The sequence below is a fragment of the Paroedura picta genome, chromosome 1, assembly GCF_049243985.1.
Source record: "Paroedura picta isolate Pp20150507F chromosome 1, Ppicta_v3.0, whole genome shotgun sequence".
NCBI classification, from domain to species: Eukaryota; Metazoa; Chordata; class Lepidosauria; order Squamata; family Gekkonidae; genus Paroedura; species Paroedura picta.
In genome coordinates this window covers 198,847,249-198,868,787 of record NC_135369.1, presented here as the reverse complement: position 1 = coordinate 198,868,787, position 21,539 = coordinate 198,847,249, and the positions used below count along the sequence as shown (strand labels likewise).

Below are 21,539 nucleotides of genomic sequence, written 5' to 3'. Positions count from 1 at the left end.
GCCTGCTGTCACATGCACCATGGCTAACAAATCAGGCACAGGGAGTAGCACACTCAAAGGTCATCAAAACCATTGAGCTTCACCTATCACCTCTTGGGTTGTAAGTCAGGTTCCTAACTCCAGTTTGGGAAAGTCTTGCAGAGATAGGGGTCAAGCCTAGGGAAGGAGCTCAGTGGGGATGCAACACCATAGAGCAGGGGTGGCCAAACTGGTTCTCCAGGTGTTCATGGATACAATTCCCATGAGCCCCACAGAGGGTCATGGGAATTGTAGTCCATGGGCATCTGGAGAGCCACAGTTTGGCCATCCCTGCCATAGAGGTTGTTGTCTGAATTTGCCATTTTCTCCATGGGAACTGATCTCTGTGGCCTAGTGTTCAGTAGTAATCCCAGGAGAACACCAGGTCCCGCCTGGAGGCTGGCAACCTTAATTGTAACCCATGCAGTTGAGATGAGTGAGACAGCTAACAAAAGTAAGCATTTTAGTGAAAGATGGTGACTAGGCTAGGCTTTCACCAACATACGTTATTTATTTTTGGAGCAATCTATCCAGGTGTGCCTTCCAAAGGCTCTGTGAGAGAGACAGATGGATTCTTAGACAGAGCCAAACAAGATGATCCATTGGTGATCCTTCATCCATCTCTTTAAAGCTTTCTGAATGTCTCTGATGTGGGTCAGGACTGTGGATCTGGGGAAGGGGGTCCCCTTTGTGCAATTTTCCTGATAGAAATCATTTTCCACGATGGCATCCAGATTTCCTCCGATGCCGTTGCTATTTTAGAAAACTTTGTGAATTTAATCTTGTCTAGTGTGGTTCTGGGCAGACTGTGCCATTTCAGGGAGAAGGGCTTGTCCTCTGGGTTGAATTTTTCTTCCATGTGTTATTTTCTGTCCATAGAAAATTAGATGACAGAGAAAAACTGTAGACTAGCATCTTTCTTCCCAATACCTCGTATTATCTATTTAGATTCCCCACCCCACCCAGGAACTGTGCCCTTTCCTCGCGTGGCATCAGAAATAGTACAACCCACAAAAAGGTTTACCATCTCAGTGGGAACCAAATCAACACTTTGTCTTGTAATTTGTTATTGTAACCCACCATGAGCCCCTGGAGAAGAGTGGGCTAAAAGTCAAAAATAATAATTTGTATTACTGTACTCTTCTCTCTCAATATGTACATAGCGTGTAATTTTTATTTATGGCAGGGATGTTTTCAAAATTAAAAGAAAATCCAATAGCCAAGCAACAAAAACCGGGTGCTGGTGCCATCAGCAGGTATCTTCGATGCCCAGCCATATTCAATATTCCTCAAGGCGTGCCAGCAAGCACTGGGTGTATCACAGCTGAGTTCATAGATCTTGAAAATGGTGACATTTCTGGGAGCATGGCTTTGTGGCATTTAACTTCCAGAAAGAGTTATTAAGTAGGCTTGGAAGTGGTCCTTCACAAGGGCGCAAAATGGCAATTTGCATCCCCCTCATCAACACTTGTAGTTTAGAAGAGAACAAGAGTCCAGTAGCACTTTAAAGACTAACAAAATTTGTTGCAGGGGAAGATCTTTTATGAGTCACTGCTCACTTCCTCAGAACTGTGCACAGTTCTGGAGGCCTCCCTTCAAGAAGGACGTGGACCAAATGGAGAGGCTGCAGAGGAGAGCGATGAGGGTGATCTGGGGCCTGAGGACTGAGCCCTGTGAGGAAAGGCTGAGGGACTTGGGAATGTCCAGCCTGGATAAGATGAGGCGGAGAGGGGACAGGATGGCTGTCTTGAAGTAACTTGGAGGAGGGCACTTGTCACTTGTCACTTGGAGGAGGGCAGGGAAAGGTTGCTGTTGGTAGCAGAGAAGAGGACCCACAGTAATACGTTTAAACTACGTGGAAAATGATATTGGCTAGATATCAGGAAAAAATGTTCATAGTCAGAGTAGTTCAGCAGCGGAATGGGCTGTCTCAGGACGTGGTGAACTCATCCACACTGATGGTCTTCAAGCAGTGGTTGGACAGATACTTACTCTGGGTGTTTGAGGCTGATCCTGCATTGAGCAGGAGGTGGGACTAGATGGCCTGGATGGCCCCTTCCCACTCTAGGATTCTATGAGTCTAGTTCAGCATTGGAATGGGCTGCCGAAGGAGGTGGGGAGCTCCACCTCACTGGTGGTCTTCAAGCAGCAACTGGACAGATACTTATCCTGGATGCTTTAGGCTGATCCTTCACTGAGCAGGGGGCTGGACTAGGTGGCCTGTACATCTTCATCCAACTCTATGCCTCTGTGACTCTTCTGTGATTCTATTTTATATCTGAAGTATCTGAAGAAGTGAGCAGTGACTCACAAAAGCTCCTTCCCTGGCACAAATTTTGTTAGTCTGTAGGTGCTCCTGGACACTTGGCTACCCAGTTTGATCTATAAATAATGGAGAATTAAAAAAAATAAAGCACTACTCTTCAAGATGTAGTGGTATCACCAAAAAAAGATGTAGTAGCATTACCAAAATGTATTAAAAAGTAAGATTAAATGGTGTGTAAACCAGTGATTACCCTATCATAGATTGTTTGCCTTTTACCTAGGTGTAATCCTGGGATTACACCTCTTGTGGTGCAGAGTGGTAAGGTAGCAACATGCTGTCTGAAGCTGTCTGCCCATGAGGCTGGGAGTTCGATCCCAGCAGCCGGCTCAAGGTTGACTCAGCCTTCCATCCTTCCGAGGTTGGTAAAATGAGTACCCAGCTTGCTTGGGGGGGGGGGGGTAAACGGTAATGACTGGGGAAGGCACTGGCAAACCACCCCGTATTGAGTCTGCCATGAAAACGCTAGAGGGCGTCACCCCAAGGGTCAGACATGACTCGGTGCTTGCATAGGGGATATCTTTACCTTTAATCCTGGGATAACTTTTAAACAGCCACCTTGGTCCTTGCTTATAAAGGTTATCAATCTTGTCTGGTTGCCACTATCTTAATCAAGGTATAACTATATATCTATAGATATTCTCCTCTAAGAGTCGCTGCCTTTAGAGACCAATCTGAGATCCCCTGGTGGACTGGCTAACCAGAGAGCTTGAAGTTAACATCTAACTCACTGAAATATATGCAAGGAGAGAACAGTAATACTAGAATGGAGTTTCCTCTGTATGCTATTTCAGGGTACTGGGTTTTGATTGTTTGCACATCTGTTCACTATTTTTGCTGATTCTTGTGTTTTCTAGGTTGTGGAGAGCACCTTGTACGGACTTTACTGGCCAGAGAATGTTCATGCGCTTTGCAAAACGAAGATGCTCATCAGGCTCTGCTTGAAACTATGCAAAACAAGTTTATTAGTAAGTATGTAGTTAACTGCAGTAAGTATGTAGTTAACTTCATGGTGCTTCCACAACTCTGTTGACGAGACGGCTCCAATCTCTTCTAGTTCTCCCTTACCAACATGGTGGCATTCTGCCTTGGAACTCTCTGTCCTTGTTTCTGGTAAACATGCTTACAACACTCTAAAGTCATTTTATTTACCCCTGGAGGAGAAGATTTGGGTGTTGTGTGTGGGCTAGCTTTGCTTGATCTGGTCTCTCCCCCATACATCTCTAGAGCAAGCAACTTCACTGAAATCCAGATTCAAATATGAGCTTGGGCTTGATGACTTGTTGAGTCCTTAATGTGGAAGCACCTTTTCTGACAACCAACAAGTGTTTATAGAAGGTGGGTGGAGCCAGATGGGGCTTTTGCCCAACAGTGTTTCTGATTGGCCCCTGGATATTGTATTGGCTGTGCAGATGAAAAGGCATCTACCTTAAAAAGATCTTCTCCCTGGAATGCCGAAGTGTTACTATTGGAGCTATGCATAACCTCACTCTTTGGCTTTTTGTGGTTGGCATTGCTGCTGTGGCAGCTGTTTAGTAGCTGGCTCCGCCTCTTATGGCAACCATTTTGTTGTTGTGTCCATCACTCTGTGCCAGAGTTCTAGAGTTTGGGGATCCCTGATGTAGCTGATAGACTGTTCATCACATCCATGAAGAAGACTAGTAAAAGATGACAAGGAATTTGATACCTTGATAAGGTTAATAGATTTCCATTTCAGACAGCTATACCGCAGAATCGAGGGAAGGAACTGGGCACTGATTTCTACTGAGCCATTTTCTCTTGAACTATAATTCTGACCCCACTTTCCCATCCATCTATTTCTCTTAACACGTGTCTTTCAATAATAAATGTGTGTCATTCAGTAACAACATATTTGGTTCATGAGAGCTTCAGAGGGTGGCCTTCTTGGTCTGCAGTAGAACAATTAAAAAGGGCTGCTCCTCGCCTGTGGCTCTTAGCCTGAGGTTCTTGGCCGAGCAATTAGAATCAGTAGATTATATCAGTAGATTATATTTCCCTAGTACTTCCACTGCCTAGATATTACAATGGACCTCCAGGACACTCATCCCATCATCTGCAGTGAGTGTGACATGATTGCCTTCCTCCCAGAAAACAAGATGGACTACAGCTGCCCCAAGTGTAAGCTGATAAGACTTTTGGAGGAAAGGATTAGGGGATTAGAAAACAGAATTATTACTCTGACCCAAAGTAAGAAAGGGGAAGAGTTCATAGACCAGAGCCCTGCAACTCGAAATAAAGAGAATACAACCAGTCCTGAAGAGGATGAGATTGACCACAATAGGGAGCCTCTGCAGACAGTTCGGAAAAAGACTCAACAGCGAAGAGTTCTCGGGGCCTTTGGAGCTCCAGAATAGATTTCAGGCCCTTGCAGAGGAGGTGCAAGGGTCAACAAGGGAAGAGGTCCCAAAACAAAGGGAAGACAAAGAGAAGAGGCCACGGGATAGAAGGAAATGGAGTTGAGAAGAAAAAAAAAAGGAGAGTACTGGTAATTGGAGACTCCCTGTTAAGAGGAATGGATCGCCATGTGGCTGGGCCTGACCCCCTAACCCGAGAGGTGTGTTGCTTGCCAGGGGCAAAAATTAAAGATGTTTCAGAACAGCTGCCCAAACTCCTCAAATCTACGGATCACTACTCATTTGTGATGGTCCATGTGGGAACGAATGACATGTCCCTGAATACTATCGCTCCTATTAAAAAAGACTATCAAGATCTGGGGAGGAGGCTCAAGCAAATGGGGGCACAAGTGGTATTCTCTTCAATCTTGCCTGTCAAGGGAAGAGGAATGCATCGGGAGAGGAAGATAATGGAGGTGAATCAGTGGCTGCGTAGTTGGTGCCGGCAGGAGAGATTTGGTTTCTGGGACCATGGGATAGGCTTTCTTGAGGAAGGCCTACTAGCACCTGATGGACTGCCCTTATCAAAACTGGGGAAGAATATGTTTGGCAGGAACCTGGGGAGATTCATCAGGAGAGCTTTAAACTAAAGCCACTAGCGGAAGGAGACGATCAACATAGGGAGTATATGGAAGGAAAACAATCGAGGGCAGCCCAACCGGCACGGCCAGCTCATAGGGAACCAAAAGTAAAAGGATTCAGATGTCTTTATACTAACGCCCGAAGCATGGGCAATAAAAAGGAAGAGCTGGAACTTCTCATGCTGATGGAAAGGTATGATCTAGTAGGCATCACAGAAACTTGTTGGAATGATTCTCATGACTGGAATGTAATGGTGGATGGATATGAACTGTTCAGAAAAAACAGAATAGATCGAAGAGGTGGAGGAGTGGCACTGTATGTGAGGAAAGGGCTTACCTGTCAGGAAATTCTAGTGAAGGAGAGCATATCTACAGTGGAAAGCATCTGGGTGAAAATAAGCGAGTGGAAAACAAACGTAAAGTAAAGGAGGCAATAGGCCTGCTGTTGGATGCGGATGGACAAACTCTAACGGAAGATGCAGAGAAAGTAGAAAGGCTTAGTTCCTATTTTACATCTGTTTTTTTCCCACAGGTCAAAGTGTTTAGGCACATCTAGAGATGGCCGTAGCCAAAGGATAGTATCTGGGTGGCAGGTTAACATGGATAGAGAGGTTGTCAAGAGGCATTTAGCTGCACTGGATGAGTTCAAATCCCCTGGTCCGGATGAAATGCACACGAGAATACTCAAAAGATGATGTCCATCATCTTTGGAACCTCTTTAAGGACTGGAGATGTCCTGGAGGACTGGAAGAGAGCAAACGTTATTCCGATCTTCAAAAAAGGGAGGAAGGATGACCCGGGAAACTACAGACCAGTGAGTCTGATCTCTGTTGTGGGGAAGATAATGGAGCAGATATTAAAGGGAGCGATCTGCAAACATCTGGAGGACAATTTGGTGATCCAAGGAAGTCAGCATGGATTTGTCTCCAACAGTTCCTGCCAGACCAACCTGGTTTCCTTTTTTGACCAAGTAACAGGTTTGCTGGATCGTGGAAATTCGGTTGATGTCATTTACTTGGATTTTAGTAAAGCTTTTGACAAGATTCCCCATGATGTTCTGATGGATAAGTTGACGGACTGCAATCTGGATTTTCAGATAGTTAAGTGGATAGGGAATTGGTTAGAGAACCGCACTCAAAGAGTTGTTGTCAATGGTGTTTCATCAGACTGGAGAGAGGTGAGTAGCGGGGTACCTCAGGGCTCGGTGCTTGGCCCGGTACTTTTTACCATATTTATTAATGATCTAGATGAGGGGGTGGAGGGACTACTTATCAAGTTTGCAGATGACACCAAATTGGGAGGACTGGCAAATACTCCGGAAGATAGAGACTGAGTTCAACGAGATCTGAACACAATGGGGAAATGGGCAAATGAGAACAATATGCAATTTAATAAAGATAAGTGTAAAGTTCTGCATCTGGGTCAGAAAAATGAAAAGTATGCCTACTGGATGGGGGATACGCTTCTAGGTAACACTGTGTGTGAACGAGACCTTGTGGATTGTAAACTAAACATGAGCAGGCAGTGTGATGCAGCGGTAAAAAAGGCAAATGCCATTTTGGGCTGTATCAACAGAGGCATCACATCAAAATCACAAGATGTCATAGTCCCATTGTATACGGCACTGGTCAGACCACACCTGGAGTACTGTGTGCAGTTCTGGAGGCCTCACTTCAAGAAGGACGTAGATAAAATTGAAAGGGTACAGAGGAGAGCGACAAAGATGATCTAGGGCCAAGGGACCAAGCCCTATGAAGATAAGTTGAGGGACTTGGGAATGTTCAGCCTGGAGAAAAGGAGGTTGAGAGGGGACATGATAGCCCTCTTTAAGTATTTGAAAGGTTGTCACTTGGAGGAGGGCGGGATGCTGTTTCCGTTGGCTGCAGAGGAGAGGACACGCAGTAATGGGTTTAAACTTCAAGTACAACGATATAGGCTAGATATCAGGAAAACAATTTTCACAGTCAGAGTAGTTCAGCAGTGGAATAGGCTGCCTAAGGAGGTGGTGAGCTCCCCCTCACTGGCAGTCTTCAAGCAAAGGTTAGATACACACTATTCTTGGATGCTTTAGGATGCTTAGGGCTAATCCTGCGTTGAGCAGGGGGTTGGACTAGATGGCCTGTATGGCCCCTTCCAATTCTATGATTCTATGATTCTAACCAAGGGCTGTCAAGTCTGTAACATCTTTGATAACCATAATCTTTTTGTCTTCATTCCCTGTGAGTGCAGCCTTATGCAGATTTACCCCAGTCTGCACCCACTGATTCAGACTGGAGCAACTCTACACAGGATTGTATGGTCACTCACCAACATGAACATTTAAGGGATAGAAAAATTGCTCTTTAAAAGAGATTAAGACTTCGATAGTAATTTCACTACATCCTTGATCCTCCTAACAGGTGTCTCACAAAACATGACTGTCTTTTTTCACTATTTTAAAAGGAGTGTAAATAACTGTGTTAATGTGTAACTTGTGCCTTTTTGTGGTGCTGTCTTACAGAGCAGGAATTGCTGTGTTTTGCCTATTTGGGTACAGGGTATTAGTATTATTATTAGCAATATTAGTAGCACTGGAAGCATGCCGCCAGACCGAAAGAAGCCTGAAATCCACATGGACGGTTTGGTAAAAAGCTGCAATTTCTTGGAATTTGCTCTCTTTTGGTTTTGGTTCTTGTGAAAAACACCTTCAGAGGATTATGCAAAAAGACTGGGCATATGCTGAATAGCTCTTTTCTTATGAAATTTCCTGCTGTTGATTTTAAACGATGCAAAAGTTTGTTTGAGCTTGTACTGTGTGAATTAGGTTTTCCCTCTTTCATGAAAGAACCGTGGATAAACTAGGTTAATAGCTTGCCGATGACAGTATGACTTGTTCTCTGGAGCTTTTCATAAAAAGCAGCATGCTTTGTGGTCACATTAAAACTTCTCATACTGGAACTTTCCAGAAATAATAGCTTGGCAAGAGAGAACCGACAGGAATTGTCCAAACTGAAAACATCTCTTTGTTACTTTTACCTCCAGAATAGCTGAATTAGGTGCATGCCACTAGATTCTTGCTTCTATTTTATAGATGTCAGTTTTCTGCAGAGATTTGGAAACACTTTTTCTTACCAAAGAATGCTCAACTTGGACATTTGCAGTCATTTTAAATAATGGCGATGAACAGAACTTAACAGCAGATGTACTTTTCCACATCTCTCTTTTTTAAAGCAAAATTTTAGGGAAGATGCACAAAAGATGCTTAAGTTAGAATACATGAATCACAAGTGCAAAGGAGGCAACCGAGGAGATAAAAACACCTTCATTCAGGTTCCAAAGTAAACAGCATCCTTTGAACAGCTGCACAGCTGGCAAGACAATTGCCATAAGGCGGTGGTCCCCAACCCCTGGTCCGGAGACTGGGACCGGTCCGTGGATCAGTCGGGACCGGGCCACGGCTCCTCCTCGTCCTCCTCCCCGGCTGCTGCCTCAGGGGTTGCCCTGCCACTCTGCCGCCGGCTCACCTTTGGTGCTCTCCAGCGGCCGCCATGGCTGGGGCTCTCCCTCGGCGTGGCACTCCACAACTGCTGCTGGCAGCGCTCAGCAGGCAGGGGCGCCAGCGAGAAAGCAAGTGGAGCAGGGGCTCAGGTGGCGGCGATGTCCCTCAGCAAAAGACTACCCTCCCCCACCCGGGCCTCAGTAAAATTGTCAAGCGATAAAAAGGTTGGGGACCACTGCCATAAGGCATGGAACGTAATCACCTAATTAAGGCTGAGTTCCAATGCCTTGCTGTATGGTAAGCCAAAAAGGCCAATACAGTACAACAAGGACTTTGCAGAAAAAATTTAGGACAATATACACAGCAGGCCAACATGGCGTGTGAATGATACCCTGTAAACACAAGCACCTTTCCTGTAGAACACTAGGTTTTAGAAATCATCTTTTCATATTCAGCCAAGTTTATTGAATGCAGACTTCATAGTAAATGTTTATTCTGCTATGCAGGCAGGCAAATCTGGGAAACTAACAATGGAAATATGTGTTGTGCTTAAAAATTTTGTTGTTATAAACCACAGAGATGAGCATTGGTGTACAAAGTGTATTCTGCTTAGTCATTGCCTTGCCATTTTGCATTGTGAAATGTACACATATACATCACAACGTGGACTGTTCTAGATTCTAGATCTTTGATAGGAACAGTGAATGTCTGTTCTTTGGCCTTCTAAGTTTCTTTGTTGGATTGTGAGCTAGAAGTTGGGGCAAGAACTTTTCAACTTGGCTTTTCTTCCACTCTAGTAGAATTCAGCAGCAGGGAAATCTTCTCCTGGAATCACTTCACCCAAGCACAGTGAGTCTTGAGAAATTGTCTCTTCTGATGGCTACTGCCTGTACCTGTCTTGGCTTGGAAAGGCCCATCTCATAGATATCTCATAGAATCATAGAATCATAGAATCATAGAATTGGAAGGGGCCATACAGGCCATCTAGTCCAACCCCCTGCTCAACGCAGGATTAGCCCTAAGCATCCTAAAGCATCCAAGAAAAGTGTGTATCTAACCTTTGCTTGAAGACTGCCAGTGAGGGGGAGCTCACCACCTCCTTAGGCAGCCTATTCCACTGCTGAACTACTCTGACTGTGAAAAACTTTTTGATGATATCTAGCCTATATCGTTGTACTTGAAGTTTAAACCCATTACTGCGTGTCCTCTCCTCTGCAGCCAACGGAAACAGCATCCTGCCCTCCTCCAAGTGACAACCTTTCAAATACTTAAAGAGGGCTATCATGTCCCCTCTCAACCTCCTTTTCTCCAGGCTGAACATTCCCAAGTCCCTCAACCTATCTTCATAGGGCTTGGTCCCTTGGCCATCACACTGCCTGCTTATGTTTAGTTTACAATCCACAAGTACTCCAAGGTCTCGTTCACACACAGTGTTACCTAGAAGCGTATCCCCCATCCAGTAGGCATGCTTTTCATTTTTCTGACCCAGATGCAGAACTTTACACTTATCTTTATTAAATTGCATCTTGTTCTCATTTGCCCATTTTTCCATTGTGTTCAGATCTCGTTGAACTCTATCTCTATCTTCCGGAGTATTTGCCAGTCCTCCCAATTTGGTGTCATCTGCAAACTTGATGAGTAGTCCCTCCACCCCCTCATCTAGATCATTAATAAATATGGTAAAAAGTACCGGGCCAAGCACCGAGCCCTGAGGTACCCCGCTACTCACCTCTCTCCAGTCTGATGAAACACCATTGACAACAACTCTTTGAGTGCGGTTCTCTAACCAATTCCCTATCCACCTGACTATCTGAAAATCCAGATTGCAGTCCTTCAATTTATCCATCAGAACATCATGGGGAATCTTGTCAAAATCTCTAAAGTTTGTCAAGGGTTTTGTGAGAAGACGCAGCAAAGTAAATCAGTGATTCTGTGGGTGAAATTCTGGGGATGTGAATTAGCTGTTGCTAGACAGACTACAGCCAGTGTAAAACTAGGGGAGATAAAAGGCCTGCTAAAATTATCAGTGTATGTTGTGGCACTTCAAAGTCTCCTGGTCCACTTTCGGAAGTGAAATTGGGAGGTTGCTATCATAGGAACCTTCTGACTATAGAGTTTATAATTCTCCTAAGTAAGGGCCTGTGTCAGGTGCATGGGGCAGAAAACAACAATCTTGGCCTCCCACAGTTATTCCCAGAATGTGCAGTTGTCCAACCTAACCTTCTTTAGAAATCTTATTCAAAACCCTTTTCAATTGTCCTCTGCTGTAGTTCGGGTGGAAATGAGCAGGAAACTGCCCAATCATCTCTCTCCATCCTACCTCTTGAATAAAGTACAAAGGAAGAAAGGTGAACCAGGGTAAGGTTCCAGTTATTGTGGGAGACACTTGGAGAACACTAGGTAACAAGCACAGACCCCTGTTTTCTCCCCCTTCCCCCAAAATTCTTGCATTTCTTTGATGTACATTCAGTGTACATTCAGATCTTACCTAGATGACCCAGGCTAGCCTGCTGTTATCAGATGTCAGAAGCTACGCAAGTTTGTCTTGGCTAGTATTGGGATGGGAGGCCCCCAAGATAGCCTTCTCAGGGGTGGCCAAACTGCGGCTCTCCAGATGCCCATGGACAACAGTTCACATGAGCCCCTGCCAGTAGGCATGCTTTTCATTTTTCTGACCCAGATGCAGAACTTTACACTTACCTTTATTAAATTGCATCTGGTTCTCATTTGCCCATTTTTCCATTGTGTTCAGATCTCATTGAACTCTGTCTCTATCTGGAGTATTTGCCAGTCCTCCCAATTTGGTGTCGTCTTCAAACTTGACGAGTAGTCCCTCCATCTAGTCTAGATCATTAATAAATACGTTAAAAAGTACCGGACCCTGAGCTAACCCGCTACTCACCTCCCTCCAGACTGATGAAACACCCATTGACAACAACTCTTTGAGTGCGGTTCTCTAACCAATTCCCTATCCACCTAACTATCTTAAAATCCAGATTGCAGTCCTTCAATTTATCCATCAGAACATCATGGGGAACCTTATCAAAAGCTTTACTAAAATCCAAGTAAACGACATCATCCGAATTTCCTCAATCCAGGAAACCTGTTACTTGGTCAAAAAAGGAAACCAGGTTGGTTTGACAGGACCTGTTGGAGACAAATCCATGCTGACTTCCTTGGGTCACCAAATTGTCCTCCAGATGTTCCCTTTAATATCTGCTCCATTATCTTCCCAACAACAGAGGTCAGATTCACTGGTCTGTAGTTTCCCAGGTCATCCTTCCTCCCTTTTTTGAAGATCGGAATAACGTTTGCTCTCTTCCAGTCCTCCGGGACATCTCCAGTCCTTAAAGAGGTCCTGAAGATTATGCAAGGGTTGTGCAAGTTCTCCGGAAAGGTCTTTGAGCACTCTTGGGTGCATTTCATACGGGCCAGGGGATTTGAACTCATCCAGTGCAGCTAAATACCTCTCGACAACCTCTCTGTCCATGTCAACCTGCCACCCAGACATTATCCCTTGGCTACTGCCATCTCTAGATGTGCCTAAACCTTTGACCTGTGGGAAAAATCAGATGTAAAATAGGCGCTGTGCCTTTCTGCTTTCTCTGCATCCTCCGTTAGAGTTTGTTCATCTGCATCCAACAGTGGGCCTATTGCCTCCTATTCTTTAGGTTTGCTCCTCACATACCTGAAAAATCTTTTCTTGTTACAATTGGCTTCCCTGGCCAATCTTAGCTCACTCTCAACTTTGGCCTTTCTGATGATTGATCTACAGCAGTGGTCCCCAACCTTTTTATCACCGGGGACCACTCACCGGGGACCACTCAACACCTTTCACTGAGGCCCGGTGGGGGGGTCGTTTACTCCTCTACTCTCAACCACTGCCCTAGCGCTCTCTGATCGCTATGGTAATGTTTAAACATCCCTTCAAAATAAGATACAGACACCAGTCCCTTTTGAAACAAAAGAGGAATATTCTTGTGGGTTTGGGATTAATGTGGACTGGTCACAGAGGCGAAAGTGGTGAATCATGGTCACATATGTGCACCTGCTTTATGCAGAATCAGTCTCTTGTTCCATCGGAGTTAGTTTTATCTACTCAGATATTCTCCAGAATCTCAGGCAGAGGTCACCTACTACCATATTCTTTAACTGAAGCTGCTGAGGATTGAAAATGGGATTTCCTGCATGCCAGCAAATGCTCTTTCACTGAACCTTGACCTGTCAACATCCTCCCTGTCCCCTATTGCAGAGTTCTGACCTGCATGGATCATCAAAATCCACTCACACTTGGGGTAAATTCTCCTGGATCAAAAGGGGAGTGCAGGGGAGGGAGGAATGCAGGGGAACTCTTCGCTCCTTTGTCACCTCTCAGCCGAGTTTCTATTAAGCAGGCTCTTGGTTGAAGAAATCTCTTTATTGAAGGTTTAACAAAACAGGAACAGGAAACTCTTTGCCAAATGGTTTCGCCCAGGCTTGGTATGAAATCTTTTTGGCAGTGTGGCTTGGGGGGGGGGGTGAGATTCCTTTTCAAGAAACATAGAACCAAAGTGCCTTTGGTTTTGTTGGCTGATCTTTGATTCAAATGTTTGCATCCAAGTTTACGCTTTTAATACTCATCTTACTCTTTGATTCAGTTTCCTATGGGGATTTCTTTTCAGTGTCCAAATTGACTATAGATGTAGTCCAAAGAAGCAAAAACTTGAGAGCATTATATTCCTGAAAGTTTTTAGCATGTTGCAACTATAGAGGCAGGCCTCCTTTGAAGCTTGAATGATGGCTTATCTCTTCAGTAGTGTTAGCTATTATGATCGAAATGGTAGCAAAGGTATACGCTGTGACTGCAGGCATATTTTGTTTGTTTGTTTGTTTATTATTTATTATATTTATATACCGCCCTCCCCGGAGGCTCAAGGCGGTTTACATTGAACTTATGAACCATACATGAAACAATCTGCATTAGTAACCATACAATAATATTAATAACACTGGTTGTAACAGTATAACAATATAATATAATAGTACAACAATGCAACAGTGCAATGGCACACCAGGTCCAGAGCGCTCTGGTGGAGTTCTGGGGGGGGCGGGGAGCAGGGACCCTTCATTCGCTGTTGGTTATGCCTGGCCTCAACCAAATGCCTGCCGGAAGAGCTGCCTTTTGCAGGACCTGCAGAACTGTTTAAGCTCCGTCAGGGCCCTGATCTCCTCTGGGAGCTCATTCCACCAGGTGGGGGCCAGGACAGAGAATGCTCTGGCCCTGGTTGAGGCCAGGCGGACTTCTTTACCTATTTATAGTTCAAAATCTATATCAGAAAATGACATATTGCCGTTATTATGGATTATTATTATATTCTTAAAAGTTGCGTGATTTCTCCAAGACAGAATCACACATGCTTAAAGCATTACATCTGGATAAGTGCAATTTGCCAAACAAAATATGGAAATTACAGTGCAATCCTAAACAGAGTTACATTCTTATAATCCCATGGCTTTAGAATGTTGCAACTCTGTTTTGGATTGCACTGTTAGGTAAACACATTGCCTGAGTGTATCTTTGAGTAATTTATGAATCAGCTCATCTGCACTTGACAATTTACAAATGTATTAAAAATATTTACATTTCAAGCTTCAAAGTCTTAAAATACCACTAGTAAAAACTGAGAGAAATTGAAAAATGAAGTGTCAAGTACCCTCCAACTGCTGTTCGTTTTCTCAATGACATCCTTTTTGCCTTGAATGTTCCCTTGTGTCATGGTTGCACTTCATTCCATTTTCACAGTTAATGCTAGGCAAATATCTGAATGTATATGGTTTAGTAAGAATTAGGGCCTGTTTACATATGATGGCTTTTCTGCTTCCTTTTCTGTGTAGATAAAACAAATGATTGCACAATCCTAAATGCATGGTGAAGTCCTGTCTCCATTTGGTTGCCCCAGATGCATGAGTTTGGGTCATGGTGGTTGCAGCCTTAAATGTGCATTCCTGGGAGTAAGCTGGAACAAATAAAACGATCTGCTAAGGATTGTCCCAATTGTTCTGTTCCCTATGAGGAGGAGAGATCTGGAGTAGGAGAATATCATGTGTGAAATAATCTTTCAGCTGGGAAGCTGGAATGAAGGGGGAATTGGATTTTGTTACTGGATCTTTAAATAACCTAAACAATATTTCATATTATTATTATTATTTACTAGCCTTCAAGCCTGTTGCATGCAGGAATGCAACAGGCGATAGCGGCGGCTCCCCCCCCCAATCGAGGGCGAGCGCAGCACTCAGGCAGACTGTCCAGAGGCGGCTGGGATGAAGGGGCAGGAGTCGGCTCGCCTGACGTCTCACGTGGGTAGTGGCGGAGCAGTTGGCGCGGGGCTCATGATAATTATCGCTGGGTGGGCGAGCCCCTGTTTCAGCAGGCTGGTGGGTGGAGGGCTTCGCAGCCACTCAGGCTAGTGTGCAGCGGGAGGCGTGGTGGGCAGGCGCACAGCTTGTGGCTGCTGATGCCGCTGGGCAATCTGCTTCTTCGCCAGGCTGCTGGGTGGGTGGCGCTGCGGCCATTCAGGCTGGAGAGAGGCAGGAGGCGTGCTCTGTCCTCGGCTGCCAGGCAGGGTCTGCACACAAGGCTGTGAGAGTGTCTCGCAAGCGGCTTCTGGAGGTGGGTGATCCAGGGGCTGGGCCAATGCAGTCGGATGAGCCCGTGCAGGTGGAAGTGCAGGCCGGACAGGAGATCTCGTCGCGAGCAGCGCTCCTCCTACAGAGGCTTTTCACAAATATTTAGGAGAACATATGGTAAGGATTTTATTTTTCTGCTGCCCATCTCCGAGACCTCAGAGCAGCTTACAATATTAATAGTTAACAATTAAAAAATTGAAACGCGTTGTTGTTGTTGTTGTTATTATTATTATTATTATTATTATTATTATTATTATTAATGCAATTTTTTATTGTTTGATCATATCAGGAATTAAATCATTTTATGCCTTCTCAGTACACTAAGTCCTGGGTGGTATCCTGCAAGGGTGTTTTTGTTCAGCCTTCCCTCAGTACTCCTTCCAAGGCTCACCAGGTCAGCACATGCTCCATATGTCAAAAGTCATTTTTCTGACCCAGATGCAGAACTTTACACTTATCTTTATTAAATTGCATCTTGTTCTCATTTGCCCATTTTTCCATTGTGTTTAGATCTCGTTGAACTCTGTCTCTATCTTCCGGAGTATTTGCCAGTCCTCCCAATTTGGTGTCATCTGCAAACTTGATGAGTAGTCCCTCCACCCCCTCATCTAGATCATTAATAAATATGTTAAAAAGTACCGGGCCGAGCACCGAGCCCTGAGGTACCCCGCTACTCACCTCTCTCCAGTCTGATGAAATACCATTGACAACAACTCTTTGAGTGCGGTTCTCTAACCAATTCCCTATCCAGTTAACTATCTGAAAATCCAGATTGCAGTCCTTCAACTTATCCATCAGAACATCATGGGGAACTTTGTCAAAAGCTTTACTAAAATCCAAGTAAATGACATCAACCGAATTTCCATGATCCAGCAAACCTGTTACTTGGTCAAAAGAGGAAACCAGGTTGGTCTGGCAAGACCTGTTGGGGACAAATCCATGCTGACTTCCTTGGATCGCCAAATTGTCCTCCAGATGTTTGCAGATCGCTCCCTTTAATATCTGCTCCATTATCTTCCCCACAACAGAGGTCAGACGCACTGGTCTATAGTTTTCCGGGTCATCCTTCCTCCCTTTTTTGAAGATCGGAATAACGTTTGCTCTCTTCCAGTCTTCCGGGACTTTTTAACATATTTATTAATGATCTAGATGAGGGGGTGGAGGGACTACTCATCAAGTTTGAGGTGACACCAAATTGGGAGGACTGGCAAATACTCCGGAAGATAGAGACAGAGTTCAACGAGATCTGAACACAATGGAAAAATGGGCAAATGAGAACAAGATGCAATTTAATAAAGATAAGTGTAAAGTTCTGCATCTGGGTCAGAAAAATGAAAAGCATGCCTACTGGATGAGGGATACGCTTCTAGGTAGCACTGTGTGTGAACGAGACCTTGGGGTACTTGTGGATTGTAAACTAAACATGAGCAGGCAGTGTGATGCAGCGGTAAAAAAGGCAAATGCCATTTTGGGCTGTATCAACAGAGGCATCACATCAAAATCACAAGATGTCATAGTCTCATTGTATACGGCACTGGTCAGACCACACCTGGAGTACTGTGTGCAGTTCTGGAGGCCTCACTTCAAGAAGGACGTAGATAAAATTGAAAGGGTACAGAGGAGAGCGACAAAGATGATCTGGGGCCAAGGGACCAAGCCCTATGAAGATAGGTTGAGGAACTTGGGAATGTTCAGCCTGGAGAAAAGGAGGTTGAGAGGGGACATGATAGCCCTCTTTAAGTATTTGAAAGGTTGTCACGTGGAGGAGGGCAGGATGCTGTTTCCGTTGGCTGCAGAGGAGAGGACACGCAGTAATGGGTTTAAACTTCAAGTACAACGATATAAGCTAGATATCAGGAAAAAATTTTCATAGTCAGAGTAGTTCAGCAGTGGAATAGGCTGCCTAAGGAGGTGGTGAGCTCCCCATCACTGGCAGTCTTCAAGCAAAGGTTGGATACACACTTTTCTTGGATGCTTTAGGATGCTTCGGGCTGATCCTGCGTTGAGCAGGGGGTTGAACTAGATGGCCTGTATGGCCTCTTCCAACTCTATGATTCTATGATTCTATGACATCTCCAGTCCTTAAAGTGGTCCCGAAGATGATGGACAAGGGCTGTGCAAGTTCTCTGGAAAGTTCTTTGAGCACTCTTGGGTGCATTTCATCCGGACCGGGGGATTTGAACTCATCCAGTGCAGCTAAATGCCTCTCGACAATCTCTCTATCCATGTTAACCTGCCACCCAGACACTATCCTTTGGCTACGGCCATCTCTAGATGTGCCTAAACACTTTAACCTGTGGGAAAAAACAGATGTAAAATAGGCACTAAGCCTTTCTTCTTTCTCTGTATCTTCCGTTAGAGTTTGTCCATCCGCACCCAACAGTGGGCCTATTGCCTCCTTTACTTTACGTTTGGTCTTCACATAACTGAAAAATCTTTTCTTGTTACAATGGGCTTCCCTGGCCAATCTTAGCTCACTCTCAGCTTTGGCCTTTCTTATGATTGATCTACAGTACCTAGTAACCTGTAGGTACTCTTCTTTAGAGCTCTGTCCTTCCCCCCATTTCCTGAACATTTTCCTTTTCTTTCTTAGTTCCTCTTGAAGTTCTCTGTTCATCCAAATAGGCTTCTTAGAGCTCCTGCAGTGTTTTCGTCTTTCTGGGATAATAATTGATTGAGCATGCAATAGCTCTTGTTTGAGTATCGCCCACCCTTCACATGCTCCCTTCCCTTCCAGCATTCTCGTCCATGGTATGACACTCATCATGTCTCTGAGTTTATTAAAGTTTGCCCTACGAAAATCCAACATCCGCGTCTGGGTACAAGCTTCCTTGCCTCCTACAAGCTTCCTTGCCTCACCCATGATAAGTTGCCCATTCGCACATCTAAGCAAGGTCTAAGCATGTCTAATGCAGCCAGGCATGCTGCAGATGGAGCTGCTAGATCTAAGGTGTCAGCCTGGTTTGTTCTCCAAGCAAAATGAAAGAAGGTGACAAATGACTGTCTCCTCCTCCAAACACAAATCAATAAACAAATGTTTTTGTTCTTCAAAACTTCATCAGTGATTCAATGATTCAAACGATTATCACTCAAAAATTCTCCTGTGGTTACAGCAGTAACCTACCATGCTGGATCATGGAGAAAACTAGGGAGTTCCAGAAAAACATCTACTTCTGCTTCATTGACTATGCTAAAGCCTTTGATTGTGTGGAGCACAACAAATTGTGACAAGTTCTTAAAGAGATGGGAATACCAGAGTATCTTATCTGTCTCTTGAGAAACCTATATGCAGGTCAAGAACCATGGATACCAGAGTTCTGAAAGCATTTGATTAAGGAGTCAACATAGAAGTTAAGTAGAAAGGGGGCTAGGATACAATCCTATCTCACGGCTTTCTGAGTGTTCACTGGTTTTGTTAGGCTACCCTCGTTACTAAATCTCACTTGTAATCTGGTGTCCTTATGTAACATGACTATCAAATGAAGCAGTCAATGGAGGAATTGGCCAGCTTGGCCCACAATTGGTTTCTTGGGATGGTATCAAAAGCAGCCTTGAGATCAATGAAGGCTGCATAGTTGTTGTGACATGTCTATGGATTAAGTATTGCAAGATAAGGCAGTGATCCATGGTTGATCTCCCTGGTTTGTTCATCTTCTAAGATTTTTTCTTGTTCCAGCCACTTGCATAGTTTAAGGCATAGGTATACAGTTTAGAGATGACATTTATCAGACTAATTGGTCTGTAGTTAGATGGTTCAGATCTGAGGCCTTTCTTGAAGATGGGTATAATTATGGCAAGTCCCCAATCATATGGGATTTGTGCAGTTTGATCTATATATGTAAAAACTGATGTAAAGACCAAAGTAGGAGTCCTCCAATAAATATTAGATTTTAATAGGTCTGGGGAGATAAAGTCACTGCCAGGAGCCTTACCACATTTTAATTCTTGTATTAGTTGTTTGATTTCAGAAATGGCGACCTGTGGCCATTGAAGAGTTATATCTAAAGGAGATTCAAGTGTAAACATTTCAGATGGGGAATCATTATACAGAACAAAGAAAAATTGCATCCATTTAGTTGCACTAATAGTATTGGATGCAAGAAATATGAGGAAGTCAGTCTCCAGAATTCTGCAGTGTTATTGGATTTAGCGGCTTCAATTATGATCCTCTAATTCTCCATCATCTTCTCCTTTTTTAAAATAATGATTTTAAAGGGTCTTTTATTTTCCAATACTCTTATTTTTAGCTGAGGAGATGGATTGAGTTTGAATTCATTAAGTTGTCTTAATTTTTTTTTTTTTAGCTACCACACATTCTTGGTCAAACTATTTTGCTGGTTGGGGCTTATATTTTGAGTTGGCTTTAGAGAGCAAAGGGTTTAAAGTTTGTATATGTTCCCCACATGCATCAAGGATAGAGTCGTTGTTGTCAATTTGGCATGAATCAGTCTGGCTTGACGAGAATTTAACCACCCATTTACGTTATCTTTTAGCTGGCAGCTCCATTTGATTTTTTGTCTTCCCAGTACGATTGAGTCATCTTCATGCCCTAGTCTGGCGTTTAAATCACCTCGTATAAGAGGCAGTGCAGTAGGATATTTGTTTATGAGAGCGGTTAAAAAGACTCCACTTCCTTCCAGAGAGCCTCAATTTGGGAGTGAATACTTAGAGGTGTATTGTTTGTGTAAACAAAGATCATGGCATCCGGCCCTCTCAATTCCTGGCAAATAGAAGGGGAAGAAATGGAGATAGTGACAGATTTTATTTTCCTGGGCTCCAAGATCACTGCAGATGGGGACTGCAGCAAAGAAATTAAAAGACGCTTGCTCCTGGGGAGGAAAGCTATGGCAAATCTAGACAGCATCCTAAAAAGCAGAGACATCACCCTGCCAACAAAAGTGCGTTTAGTCAAGGCTATGGTATTCCCAGTTGCAATGTATGGCTGCGAAAGTTGGACCATAAGGAAGGCCGAGCGTCAAAGAATTGAGGCTTTTGAACTCTGGTGCTGGAGAAGACTCTTGCGAGTCCCTTGGACTGCAAGGCGAACAAACCGGTCAGTCCTAGAGGAGATCAGCCCTGACTGCTCTTTAGAAGGCCAGATCCTGAAGATGAAACTCAAATATTTTGGCCACCTCATGAGAAGGAAGGACTCCCTGGAGAAGAGCCTAATGCTGGGAGAGATCGAGGGCAAAAGAAGAAGGGGACGACAAAGAATGAGGTGGATGGATGGAGTCACTGAAGCAGTAGGTGCAAACTTAAATGGACTCCGGGGAATGGTAGAGGACAGGAAGGCCTGGAGGATCATTGTCCATGGGGTCGCGATGGGTCGGACACGACTTCGCACATAACAACAACAACACTTAGAGGTGGTAAATATAGGTTGATACATAAGATTGTTAGTTCTTTCATGGAGAGCAAAATAGCCACTGCCCAATTGGGGTATGGAGCTATACTGGTGACGTGTGCCTCTAGATGGGTGGAAACTAAAATACCCAATCCTCCCAAGGGTCTCCCCCCCCCAACGCTTGGGATTGCCATCTTAGTTATAGATTGAAAATTGGGAATGTTAAGCTCCCCAGCTAACCAAGTTTCTTGGAAGAAAAGAATATCAAATTTTGAAATAAATGTTCTAATGTCCAGATCTGAACACTTGTTTTGCCACCCCGCTATGTTCCAACAGAGTAAAGATAGGGAGGGGGGGATCTTCTGTAGTCATTTTGCAGAACCAACACTGGAATTTAGAATCATAGAATCATAGAGTTGGAAGGGGCCATACAGGCCATCTAGTCCAACCCCCTGCTCAACTCAGGATCAGCCCTAAGCATCCTAAAGCATCCAAGAAAAGTGTGTATCCAACCTTTGCTGGAAGACTGCCAATTTATCACTGCTTTTATCTTATCTTGCAGAGGCGAATCATTTATGCTCTCATCCTGTTGCGATCTTCTATCTTTTAAGGCAGCGGTCTGCAACCTTTTGGTGGCCGCGGACCACTGTGCCGGGGTGGGGGGAGAGAGCGAACTGGGGCCCCGCGCATGTGCGGCAGCCCCGGCGCAAACGCG

The 21,539-nt window shown here is 44.3% G+C and overlaps 1 protein-coding gene across 9 annotated transcripts in view; it reads left to right on the top strand.

The window, feature by feature from the left end:
* The window catches only part of TASP1 (taspase 1), a 141,670-nt gene that overhangs the window by 80,283 nt on the left and 39,848 nt on the right, over positions 1-21,539 (top strand). For all 9 annotated transcript variants that reach the window (XR_013227170.1, XR_013227172.1, XM_077316189.1 and 6 more), the window contains one exon: positions 3,199-3,309. Coding sequence is in view for 7 of the 9 variants with exons in the window: in XM_077316189.1 (XP_077172304.1) it covers positions 3,199-3,309 (111 nt within the window). In the remaining 2 variants the exon portion in view is untranslated. The remainder of the gene's footprint in view (positions 1-3,198; positions 3,310-21,539) is intronic.